Raw genomic sequence first — 15,532 nt, 5'->3', positions numbered from 1 at the left:
TTAGTTTCCTTATCGATCTGTGGCCAAATTCAGCAGAGCGGTGCATGCTGAGAAGCGGAATTCGTATCCTTACCGAAGCTTGGGGAAGTTCAATAGGGCGCTTATAGTTTAGCTAGAAGGTATAAGCCAAAGGCTATCCATCTTGCATTGTCCGAGTGCGAAGGCTTAAGCAAAAAATGGCTACAAGGTAGTTGCGTCACCAGTTGCGTTCCACAGGACCTCATTTCCTCTAACCTTGACTGACAGATCGATGGAAATATCAGTCGAAATAAAACGGATACAGCGTCAGGACTGCCAATTGCTTCAAGTTGTGCTCGACATCACATCGCAGCCTTTGCCGATGTCAACGTGCTTGGCAGAGTTAGTCAGCAAAAGTCTCCACCACCTTCCGCCCCCCACAAGCTTAATTCGACATCAACACAAATCACAGAATGCCTGCAGAAGACGAGTCCTCTCCCCTTCTCCCTCGACCTTCATCCTCTTTGCAAACCCAAACAATGGCAAGCAGTGCGATTTTCTGGAAAGTTGCTGCCATTTCTGGTGCGACCGCTGTCGGCTTCGGGGCCTTTGGGGCTCACGGTCTCAAGAAGCGGATTGCAGACCCCGCGAAACTAGCGAGCTGGGGAACTGCTGCCCAGTACCAGGTAATATATCTCTCCGATATTTCTCTCGGCATATGCTAATTCTCGCGCTTCCAAAGTTGATCCACTCTGTCGCGCTGCTCATGGCTTCCGGCAATCCAGTCGCCGCCTCACTCTTCACTGCCGGCATGACAATGTTCAGTGGATCCATCTACGCTTTGACGTTGAACCCTGAAAAGTTCAAGTTTCTGGGCCCGGTCACGCCAATCGGCGGAGTCTGTCTCATTGCTGGGTGGTTGGTGTTGGCTTTTGGCAAGAGGGGAAGTCCTCCCAGGTTCCCGAGATTTTAGGTATCATGATGCTTACAAGGCGGAATTGGAATTACTAAATAAATCATCTCAACTCTGACAAGGGAAAGATCGTTGCTATGACATGTGTCTCGCCAAGCCCGTCATTTCTCATAGTCTGAAAGTCTCGCGCTGCATCATCTCCTCCTCAAAGACCCCGGCAATATCCAAAACCTTTGCATCATACCCGCTCCCGCTCAAGATTGTGATGCCAAAAGGCATCTTCCGCTCATCACCTTCTTGTCCCCACAACCAAGTCCCTGCTGGTACCGAGACACCACACAAATCCACCACATTTGCACAATGCGTAAAAGTCCCCAGCTCACTATTCAATTTCAACGGATCAGCCTCCATCTCCTTGATGGTGGGGTGCTGCGTGGTAGTCGGCACCACGAGAACATCTACCCCACCGTTTAGCACATCAAAGACACCTTGCACCTCCCTTGTCAGCCGCGCCTGAAGAGCCTGGTCGCGGAACGCATCGTATACCGACGGGGGGTTTGACATGGCTTTGTCAAACAGCTCTCTGATCACAGGATGCATGTCGGGTAAGTTGGACTGTAGGAACCGGTGGCCAATGCAATGAATGCGCTCGTGTAGGAGACTTCCATCGTAGAGGAGGTCTCCAGCAGCAGAAAAGGGGGTGTACTTTACTTCCTTGAGCGTACCTCCGCATGATTGCAGTGCTGAGACGGCAGAGGAGAACAGCTCCCGGTATTCTTTTTTGCAGACTTTTAGGATTGTTGGTGGAGGAACGGCAAAGGTGAACCCACCAACACGCGGGCCTCGGTAGTCAATGTGCCATGTAGGAAGCGTATGGGGAAGTTTGGAGTATGGATCCTCCGGGTCATGATGTGCAATGACTTGCCAGACTTTGCGAGCCTCGGTAATAGAGGGAGCAACGACGGTAATTGTGTCGAGCGTGCGGCAGGCCGGGACAAGACCGCGAGCGGAAACAGTCCCTTTGGTGGGCTTGAAGCCAACGATCCCATTAAATGCAGCTGGGACTCGACCACTACCAGCGGTGTCTGTTGCGAGACCGAACGACACGAGTCTCTCCCCGACCGAAACACATGATCCAGAGGAAGAGCCACCGGATATGTGCTTGTCGCTAAAGACACTGTGGGGGGTTCCATATGGGGAGCGGCAGCCAGACAGGCCAGTGGCTAGCTGGTCAAGGTTCACTTTGCCGATGAACAACGCGCCGGCATCGAGCACACGTCGGACTGCTGTAGCACTCACTTGAGGAGTGTATGCATAACTCGGACAGGCCGCTGTTGTTGGCACTCCCGCGACATCGATGGTGTCTTTGACCGAAAAGGGAATACCATATAATGATGGTAACGGCTTTCCCTTGTACTTGTTGACTAGCTTGGTTGCTGCATGCAGCACGTTCGCTTCGGGCTCAAGGTGAATCCAGACCGCTGGATCCACGTTTTTGTACTGGTTGATTCGTTTGTACAGAGACTTGATGACTTCGACGGGGCACCGGATACTTTGTCGGTAATCAGTCAACAACTGGTCGACTGATGGAACGCTTTCGCCTGGAAGGAAACCGAAGCGAGGTTCCGAGTCCTCGTTTCCCATGGGTGTTGCAGGCGGCGTCAGTGCCAGCCCTTGGGTCAAGGCTTTGGCTGATGCTCGGTCGATTGCTTGGAAAAAGTCTGGGCTGTTGCCGACGAACCCAAACAATCCATCTTGCCCTGAAATAATGTCTAGTGATGTGGTCACCTGCTGAGCATCGAACCCCTGCGTGCAGTCTTCCAACACAATGCATTGATAGCCTCGGTCAGCACATTCGCGCAGTGTTGTACTGACACAGCACCTGTTGTGGCAAAGGTCAGCTACGGTTTCTCAACAGCACTATGGGAATGGGTCAAGTACTCTGTTGTTACTCCCGCAAATACTAGATGGGTTATTCCATGTGCAAGCAAGATCCTGTGAATATTCGTGCCCCAAAAGCTTCCTTTTCCTGGCTTGTCAATGACTGTCTCATCTGGCCAGGGGGTGAGTTCATCCACGATATCGTGGCCATATTCTCCTCGGACGAGGAGCTTGCCCATGGGTCCCTGATCACCAATTCCCAGACTATGGTGACCGACTGGGTTGGAAGTTTGACGGAGCCGTTTGGCGGCAGGAAGATCAGCAAGACCCGGTTCATGTCCTTCACGCGTGTGAATCACATGCCCTCCAAACGATCGAAAGGCGTCAAGCAGTTTCTTGACAACAGGGACAATTGCGCGTGCTCTGGAAAAGACGGCGTCGTTGCCACATTGTATGGAGCCGAAACCACCGGGGTCAACAAAGTCCCGTTGGATATCGATGATGATTAAGGCGGTCGTTGCTGTAGGACACTCGAAGGCATAGGGTTTGGCATCTTGCAGAGCCAGAGTGGTCTTGAGTGCTGGTGCCATGGTGGTGCAAGTCGACCAGAAATGGCTGGCTCAACTTCGAGGGCGCAGTCTTTGCCAAACATCTTATCTTGCAAGAACTAACCGTTATATACGACTTATCTGACAGGAGCAAGAGATTTGAATGGCCGGCGGTGCGGTCTGTGGGGCCGCCGGTCAACACTACACACTTCCTTCCTCGTGGTCGGTCAGCCGCACCTTATAGACACATCTCCGATGATAAGAGTTTCCCCGCACCCCACAGCGTCTGTCCAATCACTGTCATTACCACAATGGCAAAGATGAACACAAGCATCGCTTATGTTATCTTGACCCGGCGGCCATCTCTGCAATCTTTTGGCCGCCGGCGCCCTTGCGGGGTTGCTATCATCATCACCAGCAAGACAGTTTCACCATGCCGGATGGCGGGCTCAACCGTGGGCTTCGACGGTATCGTCGATGGCTCGGACATAAATTGGCATCATGTCTCACCTCTACAACTCCCAGGCAGAGCAACACTGCAGTCTTGGTTACACCCCACCATGACGCTCCACGAAAGAATCAAGTCCAAAACCACCAGGCAAGGTTGGGTTCTACCTCGTCAGACCACTTCCTTTGCCGACCCTGGAGCCTGGACCAACGTTGACTGCGATGTCACCCCCCTCAATCGTCGGACCTGGTCGGCATGGACCATGTTTGGATACTGGTTCAGTGATGCACTCAACGCCCAAAGCTGGATGGCACCCGCTTCTATCATCGCTCTCGGGCTCACCTGGCGTGAGGCCATTGTTTGCATCATCTTTGGCAGTCTCGTCTGCACTGTTCCCCTGGTGTTGAATGGCATGGTCGGTGCTCGGCTTCATATCCCCTTTCCCGTCGCCATGAGAGCCTCATTTGGCTGGTACTTCTCTCGATTTGCAGTGGTGACGAGGGCTATCACGGCCTTGTTCTGGCATGCTATTCAGACTTACACCGGATCGACTGCCATGACACAGATCATCCGATCCATTTGGCCATCCTATCTCGACATTCCCAACAACATTCCAGATAGTGTTGGAATCACCACGCAGGGAATGATATCGCACTTGATCTTCTGGCTAGTGCAGTTTCCTATCCTGCTCATCCCGCCGCACAAGCTCAAGTGGTTCTTTGTAGCCAAGTGTGGTAAGTAAACGACTCTTGATAGAAATCTCTGCTAATGACCTCTAGTGCTTGTCATCACTACCTCAGTTGCCGTGGTCATCACAATGACGTCCAAGGCTGGTGGTGCAGGGGATATCTGGAACCTTCCGTATGGTGTTCATGGCACGGATAGATCATGGTTGATCTTGTCTTCTCTGTCCTCCATCACCGGCGGCTGGGCAACAATGGCGACCAACATACCCGACTTCACACGGTATCTCAAAGCAGACAAGGGTGTCTACTGGCAAGTTGCCTTTTTGCCAGGCATCCAGCTCATGCTGGGACTCTTCGGCATCATCTGCTGCTCTGCTTCCAAGGTTGTTTATGGAAAGGTACACGCACCTTCTTCCACAATACGGTTCTCTGCTGACGTGTTCTAGTACATCTGGGATCCTCTCGAAATTGCTTCTCACTGGGACGGCCCCTCTGGTCGGGCTGGCGCCTTCTTTGTAGGACTCTGCTGGGTAGTAGCCCAGATTGGCACCAATCTTTCTGCCAATGTCATCAGCTGTGCCAACGACATTATGTGTCTTTGGCCCAAGTACCTCAACATCAGACGTGGAGTTATCATCACGACAGTAATTGCGGGCTGGGTCATGCAGCCTTGGAAGATTATCCACTCTGCTCAGTCTCTCCTCGCATTCATGGCGGGATTAGGAATTTTCCTGGCACCGATTGCAGCAATGCTCAGCGCAGACTACTGGGTTGTACAAAAGCAAATGTATGACATTCCGGGCCTATACCGAGCACATGGAAGGTACCGGTTCAACAAATGGGGTACGAACTGGAGGGCAGCGGTGGCATTCTTGATCAGTGTCGTGCCCAGCATCCCTGGGATGTAAGTGTATCTGCTCAATAAAGAACTGCGCTGTGACTAACCAAATCACAACCAGGGCTGCTTCTGTTGACCCGTCGATCAAAGGCACGATTGGGGACGCCGATAAGCTTTATTTCATGTTTTATTTCTGGGGATACACAAGTGCGTTTTTGGTATATATTGGCCTGAGTTATTTTTTTCCTGCTCCAGAGACACATATTGCCGCAACGATTTATGAAGATTCGGACATCATCTCAGCCGCGGAGGGTTTTGACAAGGGCGATTCCGAGCTCGGGGATGAGAAAAAGATGGGTGAGAAAGATGTTGTGAGTTCTGTTTGAGAGCAACCGAGTGAATTGACGGGGGTGGAGTCAAGTGAATAGCAAATATTGATCTAACGGTGCCCAACTTTTCATAAATGCATATATTGTGAGACCCACATCAATTGCCGCGCCAAGTTCTTCCCATCACCCTCCCCACCACTGGTTTGATCATCCCGACAACCAACCAACACTTGCCAATTTTTCCACATCCTCTCCTTGCCATGCATCGCCATCAGCATTCCCAACGACGAGTCCCCTCCACCAGGGAGGTCATCCCGGGTGCGCCGGTCAATATCGTGCTCAAAGTTGACCAGCCCACAGGTCGCACCGTGTCTGGACTTGTCAAGGATGTGCTGACCAAAGGGGAACATCATCGCGGCATCAAGGTCAGGCTTGTTGACGGCCGCGTCGGGAGAGTACAGAGCATGACATCTTCACCAACATCATCAACCGCTGGCGCTGGCGGCGATGACGCGCTACCAGACCAGGGAGTTCCAACAACCGAGTTTGACATCAGAGAGAGAGGTGGACGTAGGGGGAGGGGAAGATATCATGCTGGGCCGACAGATTGGCGGGAAGAGGAAAGACCCTCGGAACAGGTTGGACTGGATGCTTACATCAAGCCCGCCAAACCAAAGCGTGGAGGAAAAAGAAGCGGGTCAGCGACAGCAACTGCGGACACTGCCCAGTCATTCGACGAATTCTCTGTGGCGGGGCAGCAGACATCCACTTGTCCTGTTTGCAACAACTTCACTGGAGATGCAACAGCCATTGCGCACCATGTGGCTAGCCATTTCGATGATTAATATACTCGATATCCTCATCTCAAGATCTACCGCCTGCAAATGTAATCTTGACCGTCATCTCAGCACCTCTCCTGGTACCTGGATCGACACTGTGTCCAGGTGCTCAACATACATTCTAGACTCTTGGGCCGGATTTTCAAGGGAGCGTTGGCGCCATCTGGCCATCTGCCTCAGAATCGCATACCGATCATCAAACGTCCATCTATTCTGGCTTTTCATCAGCATCCATTTGGCCATAAGAATCTGCCCCTCTCACCTGCCGATTCGTGACGTGTCAGAGCCTTTTTCAAGTCGCAGCTGGCCTCATGTAGCAGCGTGCGCCGAGTTTCTTCGTCCTTTTTACGCACGGTTTGTCATCGTGCCCGCTCATCGCGGAACTGGGTTCCGCCCAACAAAGTCCAACGGGCTCTGCAGCCTATCGGTAGTATGTATGCTCTGTGGACTTTGTGGACGGCTTTGCCCGTAGTTGGTCATTTCGAAGCTGTCAGCATCGTCCTCTTCGGACTTGTGTTTGCGCGTTAATGACTGCACGGGACTTCCGCTTGTCAGGGTGTCGTCCAAGTTATCGGCCTCTTTAACATGGGGCGCCTTTTGAGAATACAACGCGGGTGGCGACTGGATTGGCAATGCCAGAGACATGACTGCAGTTCTACTGAATGTTGACCGCGCAAGCCTGGGCTCTGACATGCCAGCTGACCTATATTCGTATGTCTCATATCCGTGGGGTACCTGGCCGCGGTAGGTGCCTCTGGCGAGTGCTCGGAGGATGGGAATGGATGCAGCCATGATGCAGATAGCTGCTTCGGCGTTTCCCCAGATCAACAATGGCACACTGGCAGCTAAGGCTATCAGTCAATTATGGGTGCTTTGAACAGCAGGTGTGGGTAGTTACTTGGATCGATCCCATTATGAACGGCAGGGAGAGTGGCAGACTTGATACCAGCTGCTGCGCCTGCGCTGTGGTGGTTGTCAGTCATGCCTTTTCTCTGTGGGCAGAGGGGTGCTCACAAAACTCCCATACTCATTGCAATCATAACGCCAACTTTTTCTTTGATACTCATTTCCAGGCCCCACAAGAATTTCCATGGTAAGAACGCCAGTACAACGTCAATCGTAGCTGAAAATACTATGAGAACAACTCGGTCAGTATTGCCTGCTGCTCTGTTTGAGGGGGGTTCACTTACCGCACGAAAAAATGTTGTATCGCAACGACACCTCTACCGGAACACACCTCCCCCTCAAGTTGATATCAAGACAGCTTATCCACACCATGACTGCACTTAGCACCAGCGTCCCCGTCAACGAGATCAGAATGGTCCAGACACCAACCCTCACCCAGCGCTCGGGGATTCTAAGCAGTGTCAACGCAAAGCTCGTTTTGCCCCATAAGTTGGCGATGATCAACAATGTTGAGAGAACATTCACTCTGATCGGAAAGAAAGCAAACTTTTCCATTGGGATGACTTGGCGTCCGTATCCCAAGCCGACAACGTCAGAAATAAGACCGGCCTGGGCAGCAAGGAGGACCCAGGAGCCTAGTAGGAAATAATCATCCCACCACAGGCCACGGTTCTGGCAGTTCTTTAGGTAGAGACGCGTGAAGAGGAAGATGGCCGAGACTGATATAAGGAGCCAGACGGTGACGTTGAGCTGGGGCCCGTAGTCAATTTTGGGTTCAAGACGGAGCTGGTTCATTGTGGCTGATATGGGTGGAGACAGATCAGATCAAATGGAGCCTGACGGGAGGGATTATTCAAGATCAAAGACAAGGAACAATTTGCCGGAAGAGGAAGATCGAGTCGGGTTGAGCTTGGAGATTGATTGCAGAGAGAAAAGCACACTGAGACAAGAAAACACGGCTCGGGTAGACTTTCCGAGAGCTTTAAACTATTCCAACTCTTGTTCATTCATCTGAATTACTCATTGTCAAAAGGCCCCAGGCATGTTCTGCACCCAAGCTCCACGTCTCAGATAACGAAAAAGATGCTGGAGCATCGGCCAAGGCAAGGATCTGACATGCGCAGCCAAACAAGAAATGTTTGAGAGAAGGAGATCGTTCTGCACGGCGATCTGAATGGGGAACATATCTGTCCAACAAGTGATGAAGTACACGAGAACCACAGGTCCACCGAACCCCGTCGTCTGATGTGGTGCGTGGAGCCCCTGGAATGTCATGTCTTGTGGGAGATCTTGCACTCCGCACGGACACCCAGAAAACAACAACAATCTGGCAGAAGCAGTTGATAGACTGAATACCTAGGTATGTTGAACTGAGGCTCCGATATTATTTTGCGGTTCCCGAGTTTTGCAAACCGTGCCGAAACTGCTGTCAGTGCCTCTTAGTATGGATAGATTTAGCCAAGTCGTTGTGGATGCAATCTCGAAAGATGTTGAAGGGGGAGGTTGTTGCCATTCCGCCTTGACGTCGCATTGTCCCCACACCCGTTGGACCGGCGAAGAAGGGGGTGGAGACAAGACTGTTCCCGAAACAGGGGTGACCCTGCGCATGTTTGGTTCCCAGCTCCCGGTTCTGCTCAAAGTGCTGAATAAGACGTGATAGATGGAAGATTCCAGGCAAGGATGAAGATTGTTTAGTATCGGGTCAACTGATATACAAGCTTTAGCCACCCTCAGCCTCGCTTCTTCGGTGCTGCTTTCACATATGGCAGGTAAGGTGTCTATGGATCATCACTCTCTTCCCGTTCCTGAAATAAATATTCCGAATTATTCTGCCTTCCACGCTTGGTCCTTTATCTATCCTTCCACTGAGTGCGATCACGTAGGAAAAGACGTTGTAGTCGGAGTCGGCCACAGCCTGCTACTCTTTTTGTTTCCACGTACCTTGGTTGACCCGTCCCCATCAAATCATGCAAGGGCATTCAGTTTATGACACTTACGTTTCTCCTTCGTTTTCTTGCAATTCGAGTCCCCATCCTTCTGTGCTATGTACTACAGAGAAGGATCATGGCCTGTCTGCAAATATAGCATCCTGAACATCACATGGTTCTTGATCCCCAATGTTAGTTATGGCAAATTTCCAGCTGGTTTCAGTGATTCCCGTCGGCATTCTCCGCCAGGCTTGTCCAACCGCATGTACTGACTTGGTCCAGTTAGTGTGCCTAAAAAAATAGTTGAGATTGGCAGTGCTGTCCTTTTCTTGATCTTTGATCTTTAGCTAGACCTAAACTCTAGGCGTACACACAACTTTAGAAAGATGCGTCTTCCAACAGCTGGTAGTACAAGCGAAGAAAGCAACTGACCAAGTAGATATTGACCATGCGTGGTAAGATCAGCGTGTGATTTTACAATGTTGCTCATCATGTATATTGATTGGAGACCAAGGTAGTTGACATTCGGGCTTACCGTGGCACCGCATACACAGTACAAGCGCAGGATCCCTCAGCATGACAGTGTGTTATTACTGTTGATCCTCTCTTGGAACAAGCTAGTAATTATTAATTGCCAACGGCACAGCACCGTCTTTAGTATGAGTTAAGGACATGGTTCCACAAGGGACAGGAAATGTCTATCACCTTCTAATTGCAGCAAACGTTTTTCCAACAGCACCTCGCTCTGTGCAACAAAGGCCTGACGTTATCAAGCAATTCAGTCAAACGACTTGATGGGTGGGCTGGATCAAGATTGAGTAGGATCATGAAGCCTGGACGAAAATGCCAACAACTTGATGAGAACAATTCCTAGATAACGGATGAAAACAAGAACTGGTGCCCAAGGCTTTTCTATGAGTAGCCCTAATCATTCCTCAGAAAGTGGATTCGTCAACTCAAGGTCAACCAGCAGGCCCAAAACCCAACATTGCAACAGTTAGATACTCAAGATTTCAACCCCTGAACCATCAACATGAAGACTACCTGGCTGTCTATTACTGCTTTTGCACAGGCTGCGATGGCCATGCCCGCCACCGAGGTTAAGCTTGAAGCCAATGACATCGAGTTCAATACCACCGCCGCGGCCGAAGCTGCTCTCTTGGCCTGCGGTTTCGTCCACAACAATGATGCTGGCCATTGGATGATCCCATGAAGCCCAGCGGCAGACTTGCTGATCTTTGCAGCCGTGGTGGTGGATGCCATCAGGCAGCAATCGGACGTACGTGTGTCCATGGCGACACGGGACAGTGTGGTTGCGCTGTTGCTAGCGCCGAGGAGTGCGAATCCTGTGAGTCTTCATTGAAACTAGCTCCTGGTAAGTTGTATTGCCATGCTAATATTCTCACAGGGAGTGTAAACTGGTGGTATGTTTCCATATATTTGATGAGCCGATGAGGTGATACAACTGCTAACAATTCTCGCATTCAGGCTCTGGACCAGCATCCTGTGTGGTGGTCTTTCTGTTACTATCACTGGTTACTAGTGGAAAACAATGGTCATGATCATGTGTCGACACAACAGGCAAGAAGTTATGAATCAGTCTCATACTGGCCACAATACACATTGCAGGCGAACTAATTGGCAACAAGTATTTAGCTGGACGGGTCTGATGATCTCTCTTTGGACTATTTTCGGTTTTCTTCTCTCACAGTCTTTACCTACCTAGGTACCTACACCACTTTGTACTGATATCTTCACAATCGTTTCAACTGCAGCATGTCCTTGGTCATGGTGCTTTTCTTCATTTGCAGTGTCAAGCTACCTAGATGCCTATTCGCTTCCCTGACTTGACACGAGTTGACCGATGTTCTATTCTATACCTTAGTCTATCTGCTGCTGCCTCATGTTAACATCTAAAAAAGAAGACGTTTTGAGGTTTCTCAAGTTCCTGTCGATGATTCCAAAACCTGGTCATGTCTGTGATCATCATGGTCCTTTTCGTTGGTTGCACGTCAGCCGCCACGCTCAACTAATACAAAGGCCATGGTTGAAGCTCTGGGAGGAAGATAAACCTCATCAACAACCACATCGTCTCCATTACACAAGAGCGCCCAGGAAACAATAGTGCTGCTTTGAGGCCCAACGAGCCGTGCGTACCATGTGTTTTGTCTGACCACCAGAACCGAACGTGAAAAAATTTTCACGAAAAAGAGGGCCAAGGTCGGTTGGTGACATGGGACGCATTCTGCGACCTATCGGGCATCTAAACCGAAGCAGAGTACGTGTGTTACCTAACATGCCGTCAAAGACACAGCACAGTCGGTACGTGTAACGTCTATTTTGGTTGCACACACTACCAGCAATGCATCTTATTCTACTCCAGCCCATGCTTGCGAGGCGCCCGCTACCATCTGGGATGCAACTATGGTTAGGTCTTCTCTGTGGACTCGCTTGTCGGGCCTTGCAGGAAATACTATGCAGGGCTGTCCACTAACGGCCAACAAATAGGTAATGTTACCTTCTTTGCATCTCTTGGAAGTAAGCAGGATACCACAACTGGCATACTGCCACGTTATTTGCCAATAGACAAGATAGAACATGTAAAAGAAAGTTGCCGCGGCCGGCAAGAAGACGTGATATCTGGGATACCTGGTGAGAATTTGGGCAAGGATTGGCCCACCTGTCAGAATAACCCCTGAATCTCACCACTTTTGCCTTTTGGATGACGAAAGCAAAAATAGTATTTCAAGACCGTCTTCTCCAGCTGTTTGTGTTTTCTTTGCACTCTCCATCCCTTCTTTCTCATCCCTCAAGCATCTTGCAACATGCAGCTCCTCTCCGCCCTTCTTTTCGCCGCCGGCCTTGCCACAGCAACTCCTCTCAACATTCCCAACTATGCCCAAGCTGCCATTGACTCCGGTCTTGCCCTCAAGGGTCTGAATGCCCTCGCTACTCTCAGCGCCCTGACTCGGACTGGCGGCACCTGCACCCCGACCAAAATCAAGTACCGTCGGGAATGGCGCACTCTCTCCAAGGCCGACCGACGCAAGTTTGTTGCCGCGGTCAAGTGCCTTCAAGGCAAACCCTCTGTCCTTCCCAAAGACGGCACCGTCCCGGGAGCCATCACTCTCTGGGATGACCTCGCTTATGCTCACGCATGGCGTACATTCTTCGTTCACATGAGTGCCACCTTTTTGGTTTGGCATCGCTACTTTCTCTTCACCTACGAGACCCTCCTCGAGACAGAGTGCGGGTGGACCCAAGGGCTACCCTACTGGGAGTGGGGCCTGGACGTGAACAACATGAGAGGCAGCCCCCTTTTCGACGGCTCCGATACTTCCATTGGCAGCGACGGAGTGTTTGTTCCCGGAAGACCAGACTTCATTCTAGACATCATTGGCGGGCCCGATCCCGAACCCATTCGGGTTGTGTTCCCTCCAGGCACTGGCGGCGGATGCGTCGAGAGGGGTCCGTTCAATGACACGGTGGTCAGGCTCGGGCCTTTCCCTCTCGATGGGACGCCTTGGACCAACGAGACGGTCTACGGCAATAATCCTAGGTGCTTGGACAGAGACTTGAACACGAACCCTCTCCAAAGGTGGTCTACTTTCCGCAACAGCACTGAGCTTATCCTCGGTTATGACAACATACGGGAGTTCCAAGGGTTCTTGGTAAGTCTGCCTTGTCCTTTTGGGCAACCTGGCGATTGAAGTTGCTGACAAGACAAAAAGGAGGGCGACCCCAGAGTGACAACAGAAAAGCCCATCGGCATTCACGGAGGTGGCCACTGGGGCGTCGGCGGCATCACTCGTGATCCAATCATCTCACCCTATGATCCGGCCTTTTGGTTCCATCACAATCAGTTGGATCGAATATATTGGATTTGGCAGAATCTTGACTTCAATAACCGCAAGGATGTCTTTGGCACGGGCACCTGGGGCAACTTCCCTCCCAGTCCCAACGTCACAGTGGAGGACTTAATTGATGTCCTACCCCACCAACCGGCCATCAAGATCAAGGACAGCATGAACACTGTCAGTGGGGCGCCCTTCTGCTACGTGTATGTGTAAACAGGTAGAATGATTTTACAATACGAAGAAGGGATGTGGTAATCATATCTCCCGCCTGTTACTCGTTGAGACCTTTTGTCTATGCAGGCGTGGTTAGATTGGCTTTGCAAGCTACCTTGCCTCAGGTACACTCATGATACAAGGGATTTTGAAGCTGTGAGCAGAATTTGATGTCCTGTATAGAAAACAAAACAGCGTGCGTGGCATCGGTCCAGTACTACACGAGTAGGTGTGTCCAGATATGTGCAGAGCTCCCTTTCAGGTCTCGGTCACCAGTTGGATAGGCCCGAGGACACGCAAGGTGGTAGGTGACACGCGGCTGCTAACAGGCGTCCTGTACAAAGTGGCGAGACACCAGAAAGCAGGGCGTGGGGGCACGGTTGTGAAGGCCTGGAGGAAAACTCAGACTATCTACCCATTTGACGGCCAAGCATCTGACATTTTGGTATGAATGATGGTGTGATTTTATATTCTAGAGGTAGACACGTGTGCGGAATTGATGATATTGTGTTGCTTCTCGAGAAACTGTGATGGTCGTTGTGGGGCGTCGAGGAATACTTACACGAAATGTAATCACGAGACAATCGTCAAAGAATCCGTAAAACTCCGTTTTTAGGCCATACGGTGCTAAACCAGACAGAGATAGCTTTCTCATGCACATGTAGTAGAATATTGGCAGACTTGTCTTAGCTCAGCTGATATGATGATATCCTATCTCATTGAGAGGCACACCACCCTCACGGTCTTCATCAATAGAAAGGCTCTTGAATGATATCCACGACCTACCTTGTTAACTGCTGCCATCTGATATTTGGTTCTGCGTTTGAAGCCATGTAAGGTAGGAAAGATGTAGCAAAGCACATTGGACTTGGGCGAAACGTATAGGGTAAGTTCTTGGTGCTTGTGAACTTGTATTTTGCACATATCTGGTATCATGACGAGCACACACTACGTCACCGTCTGCAATAAAAACCGCGAGAGGGGCGGGTGATGCTCTTTGGGGGGGTCATGGGTTATGAGATTTCCAGAATCCTGCATGATCAGCTCAGCTCAGATAGAAAATGCGACAGTCTTGCGTCTCGTCCGCCCATGCGACGTGGGATGTTGACAAATTGGGTGGATGAGTTAAGGCGGCGAGGTAAGCTGTTGTCCGGATCAAGCATAGTCAAACTTGTAGTCGTGTGGTTGAACAGGAGCTGCTTTGATGGTGTGATGTCTGAGATGAAGAGTGTTGCATGGAGGTGGACCGGAACATGTAGCGGCTAACAAAATCAGATCAGATGAGATCAAGCTGCCAATCTTTCTGTCAAAAAGAAAACAGGAAGAGGGCCACCACGGATGCTACCTGGATATTTGGCCATTCGACCTCTGTTGCAAAGGTATCAGGGCAGTTGTGAAACGGTGATTTATTCCGCGCGATGTGAGAACTGACGACAGGCCCAGGCCCAATACGAGGAGGGGCCTGCTGTCGATATGTTGCTGGGCTGCTGCGGGCTCGGCTGAGACACCGGTGAAGCGTGGAATAAGCGTCAACCGTCCTCTACTATCGTGGCTGGGGAGGGAGTGGGTGTCCTAGCTGCATGCATCTGTGTTGGGGGTGGTCTGTATTGCCCCTTGATTTGTTGGTGAGCACTCCAGACGGATCACACTCACACTCCCCACACTCGGCAGCCAGTAATGGATGGCTGGGGACGCGCAAGAAGGAGGTAGTCTCTGCGGGACGTCCAACTTGATTCAAGGCATGGTTCGTGTAGGCAGGGTAGCAGCTGCAAGATGGACGGACACTGCAGTACCGCTCTCGCATCGGCCTTCTCAGCGGATGTGCGATGTTCAGGGAGATGGTGAGGGGACGGACGGGAGTGGGGGTGTTGATGCGGAGCAAAGTCACCGGGCAAAGAAGCAAGAGTCAGATGGAATGTGTGGGGAAAGCAAAAGGTGGTTGAATATCAACAACGTTGGCATGCAGGTTGCGAAATGCATCATGCAAATCCGGGGAGTAGGGATGACGAGGGGTGCAGGGTGTTTTGTGCATATGTCCATGAGGCGCCACCGGGTAGGTATCAGTCACCTTATCGGCAGAGGGCTCAATCCAATCTTCAACTCGGCCTTTCCCGGAAAGGTGTTTCTGCCCTGCAAAAAAATGTTTTTGCTGGGATTGTTTTGTGGCGGTGAAATTGTTCAAGATAGT

General features: G+C 50.9%; 6 protein-coding genes across 6 annotated transcripts; 4 read left to right on the top strand and 2 right to left on the bottom strand.

Moving 5' to 3' along the window:
- Positions 1-392: 392 nt before the first annotated feature.
- QC763_507420 (uncharacterized protein) lies at positions 393-1,012 on the top strand. Its single transcript, XM_062913340.1, has 2 exons — positions 393-644; positions 701-1,012. The coding sequence occupies exons 1-2, from the start codon at positions 432-434 to the stop codon at positions 929-931; spliced, it is 444 nt and encodes a 147-aa protein (XP_062764617.1). The 5' UTR covers positions 393-431; the 3' UTR covers positions 932-1,012.
- QC763_507430 (uncharacterized protein) lies at positions 950-3,496 on the bottom strand. The gene is made up of 2 exons (XM_062913341.1): positions 2,813-3,496; positions 950-2,753 (listed from the first exon to the last, which is right to left on the bottom strand). Exons 1-2 carry the CDS (start codon positions 3,340-3,342, stop codon positions 1,040-1,042), a joined length of 2,244 nt encoding a protein of 747 aa, XP_062764616.1. The 5' UTR covers positions 3,343-3,496; the 3' UTR covers positions 950-1,039.
- Positions 3,497-3,595: 99 nt separating this feature from the next.
- On the top strand, positions 3,596-5,658 carry QC763_507440 (uncharacterized protein; the record flags this gene model as incomplete). The annotated part of the gene is made up of 4 exons (XM_062913342.1): positions 3,596-4,482; positions 4,528-4,832; positions 4,881-5,338; positions 5,394-5,658. The coding sequence occupies exons 1-4, from the start codon at positions 3,612-3,614 to the stop codon at positions 5,656-5,658; spliced, it is 1,899 nt and encodes a 632-aa protein (XP_062764615.1). The 5' UTR covers positions 3,596-3,611.
- Positions 5,659-5,861: 203 nt separating this feature from the next.
- On the top strand, positions 5,862-6,446 carry QC763_507460 (uncharacterized protein; the record flags this gene model as incomplete). The annotated part of the gene is made up of 1 exon (XM_062913343.1): positions 5,862-6,446. One exon carries the CDS (start codon positions 5,862-5,864, stop codon positions 6,444-6,446), a length of 585 nt encoding a protein of 194 aa, XP_062764614.1.
- Positions 6,447-6,812: 366 nt separating this feature from the next.
- QC763_507470 (uncharacterized protein) lies at positions 6,813-8,141 on the bottom strand (the record flags this gene model as incomplete). Its single annotated transcript, XM_062913344.1, has 4 exons — positions 6,813-7,291; positions 7,339-7,403; positions 7,455-7,572; positions 7,631-8,141. 4 exons carry the CDS (start codon positions 8,139-8,141, stop codon positions 6,813-6,815), a joined length of 1,173 nt encoding a protein of 390 aa, XP_062764613.1.
- A 3,750-nt stretch (positions 8,142-11,891) lies between these two features.
- QC763_507480 (uncharacterized protein) lies at positions 11,892-13,780 on the top strand. Its single transcript, XM_062913345.1, has 2 exons — positions 11,892-12,945; positions 13,006-13,780. Exons 1-2 carry the CDS (start codon positions 12,100-12,102, stop codon positions 13,342-13,344), a joined length of 1,185 nt encoding a protein of 394 aa, XP_062764612.1. The 5' UTR covers positions 11,892-12,099; the 3' UTR covers positions 13,345-13,780.
- The last annotated feature ends 1,752 nt before the right edge of the window (positions 13,781-15,532 follow it).

Source organism: Podospora pseudopauciseta (assembly GCF_035222475.1).
Source record: "Podospora pseudopauciseta strain CBS 411.78 chromosome 5 map unlocalized CBS411.78m_5, whole genome shotgun sequence".
NCBI lineage: Eukaryota > Fungi > Ascomycota > Sordariomycetes > Sordariales > Podosporaceae > Podospora > Podospora pseudopauciseta.
Note: the sequence above shows the minus strand (reverse complement) of the source record. Positions and strands in the feature narration are given on the sequence as shown.

Coding starts and splice junctions, on each gene's coding strand:
- QC763_507420 (XM_062913340.1), top strand. CDS start 432: ATGCCTGCAGAAGACGAGTCCTCTCCCCTTCTCCCTCGACCTTCATCC. Junction 645..700: donor GAACTGCTGCCCAGTACCAG/GTAATATATCTC, acceptor GCGCTTCCAAAG/TTGATCCACTCTGTCGCGCT.
- QC763_507430 (XM_062913341.1), bottom strand. CDS start 3,342: ATGGCACCAGCACTCAAGACCACTCTGGCTCTGCAAGATGCCAAACCC. Junction 2,754..2,812: donor TTTGCGGGAGTAACAACAGA/GTACTTGACCCA, acceptor TTGCCACAACAG/GTGCTGTGTCAGTACAACAC.
- QC763_507480 (XM_062913345.1), top strand. CDS start 12,100: ATGCAGCTCCTCTCCGCCCTTCTTTTCGCCGCCGGCCTTGCCACAGCA. Junction 12,946..13,005: donor GGGAGTTCCAAGGGTTCTTG/GTAAGTCTGCCT, acceptor CAAGACAAAAAG/GAGGGCGACCCCAGAGTGAC.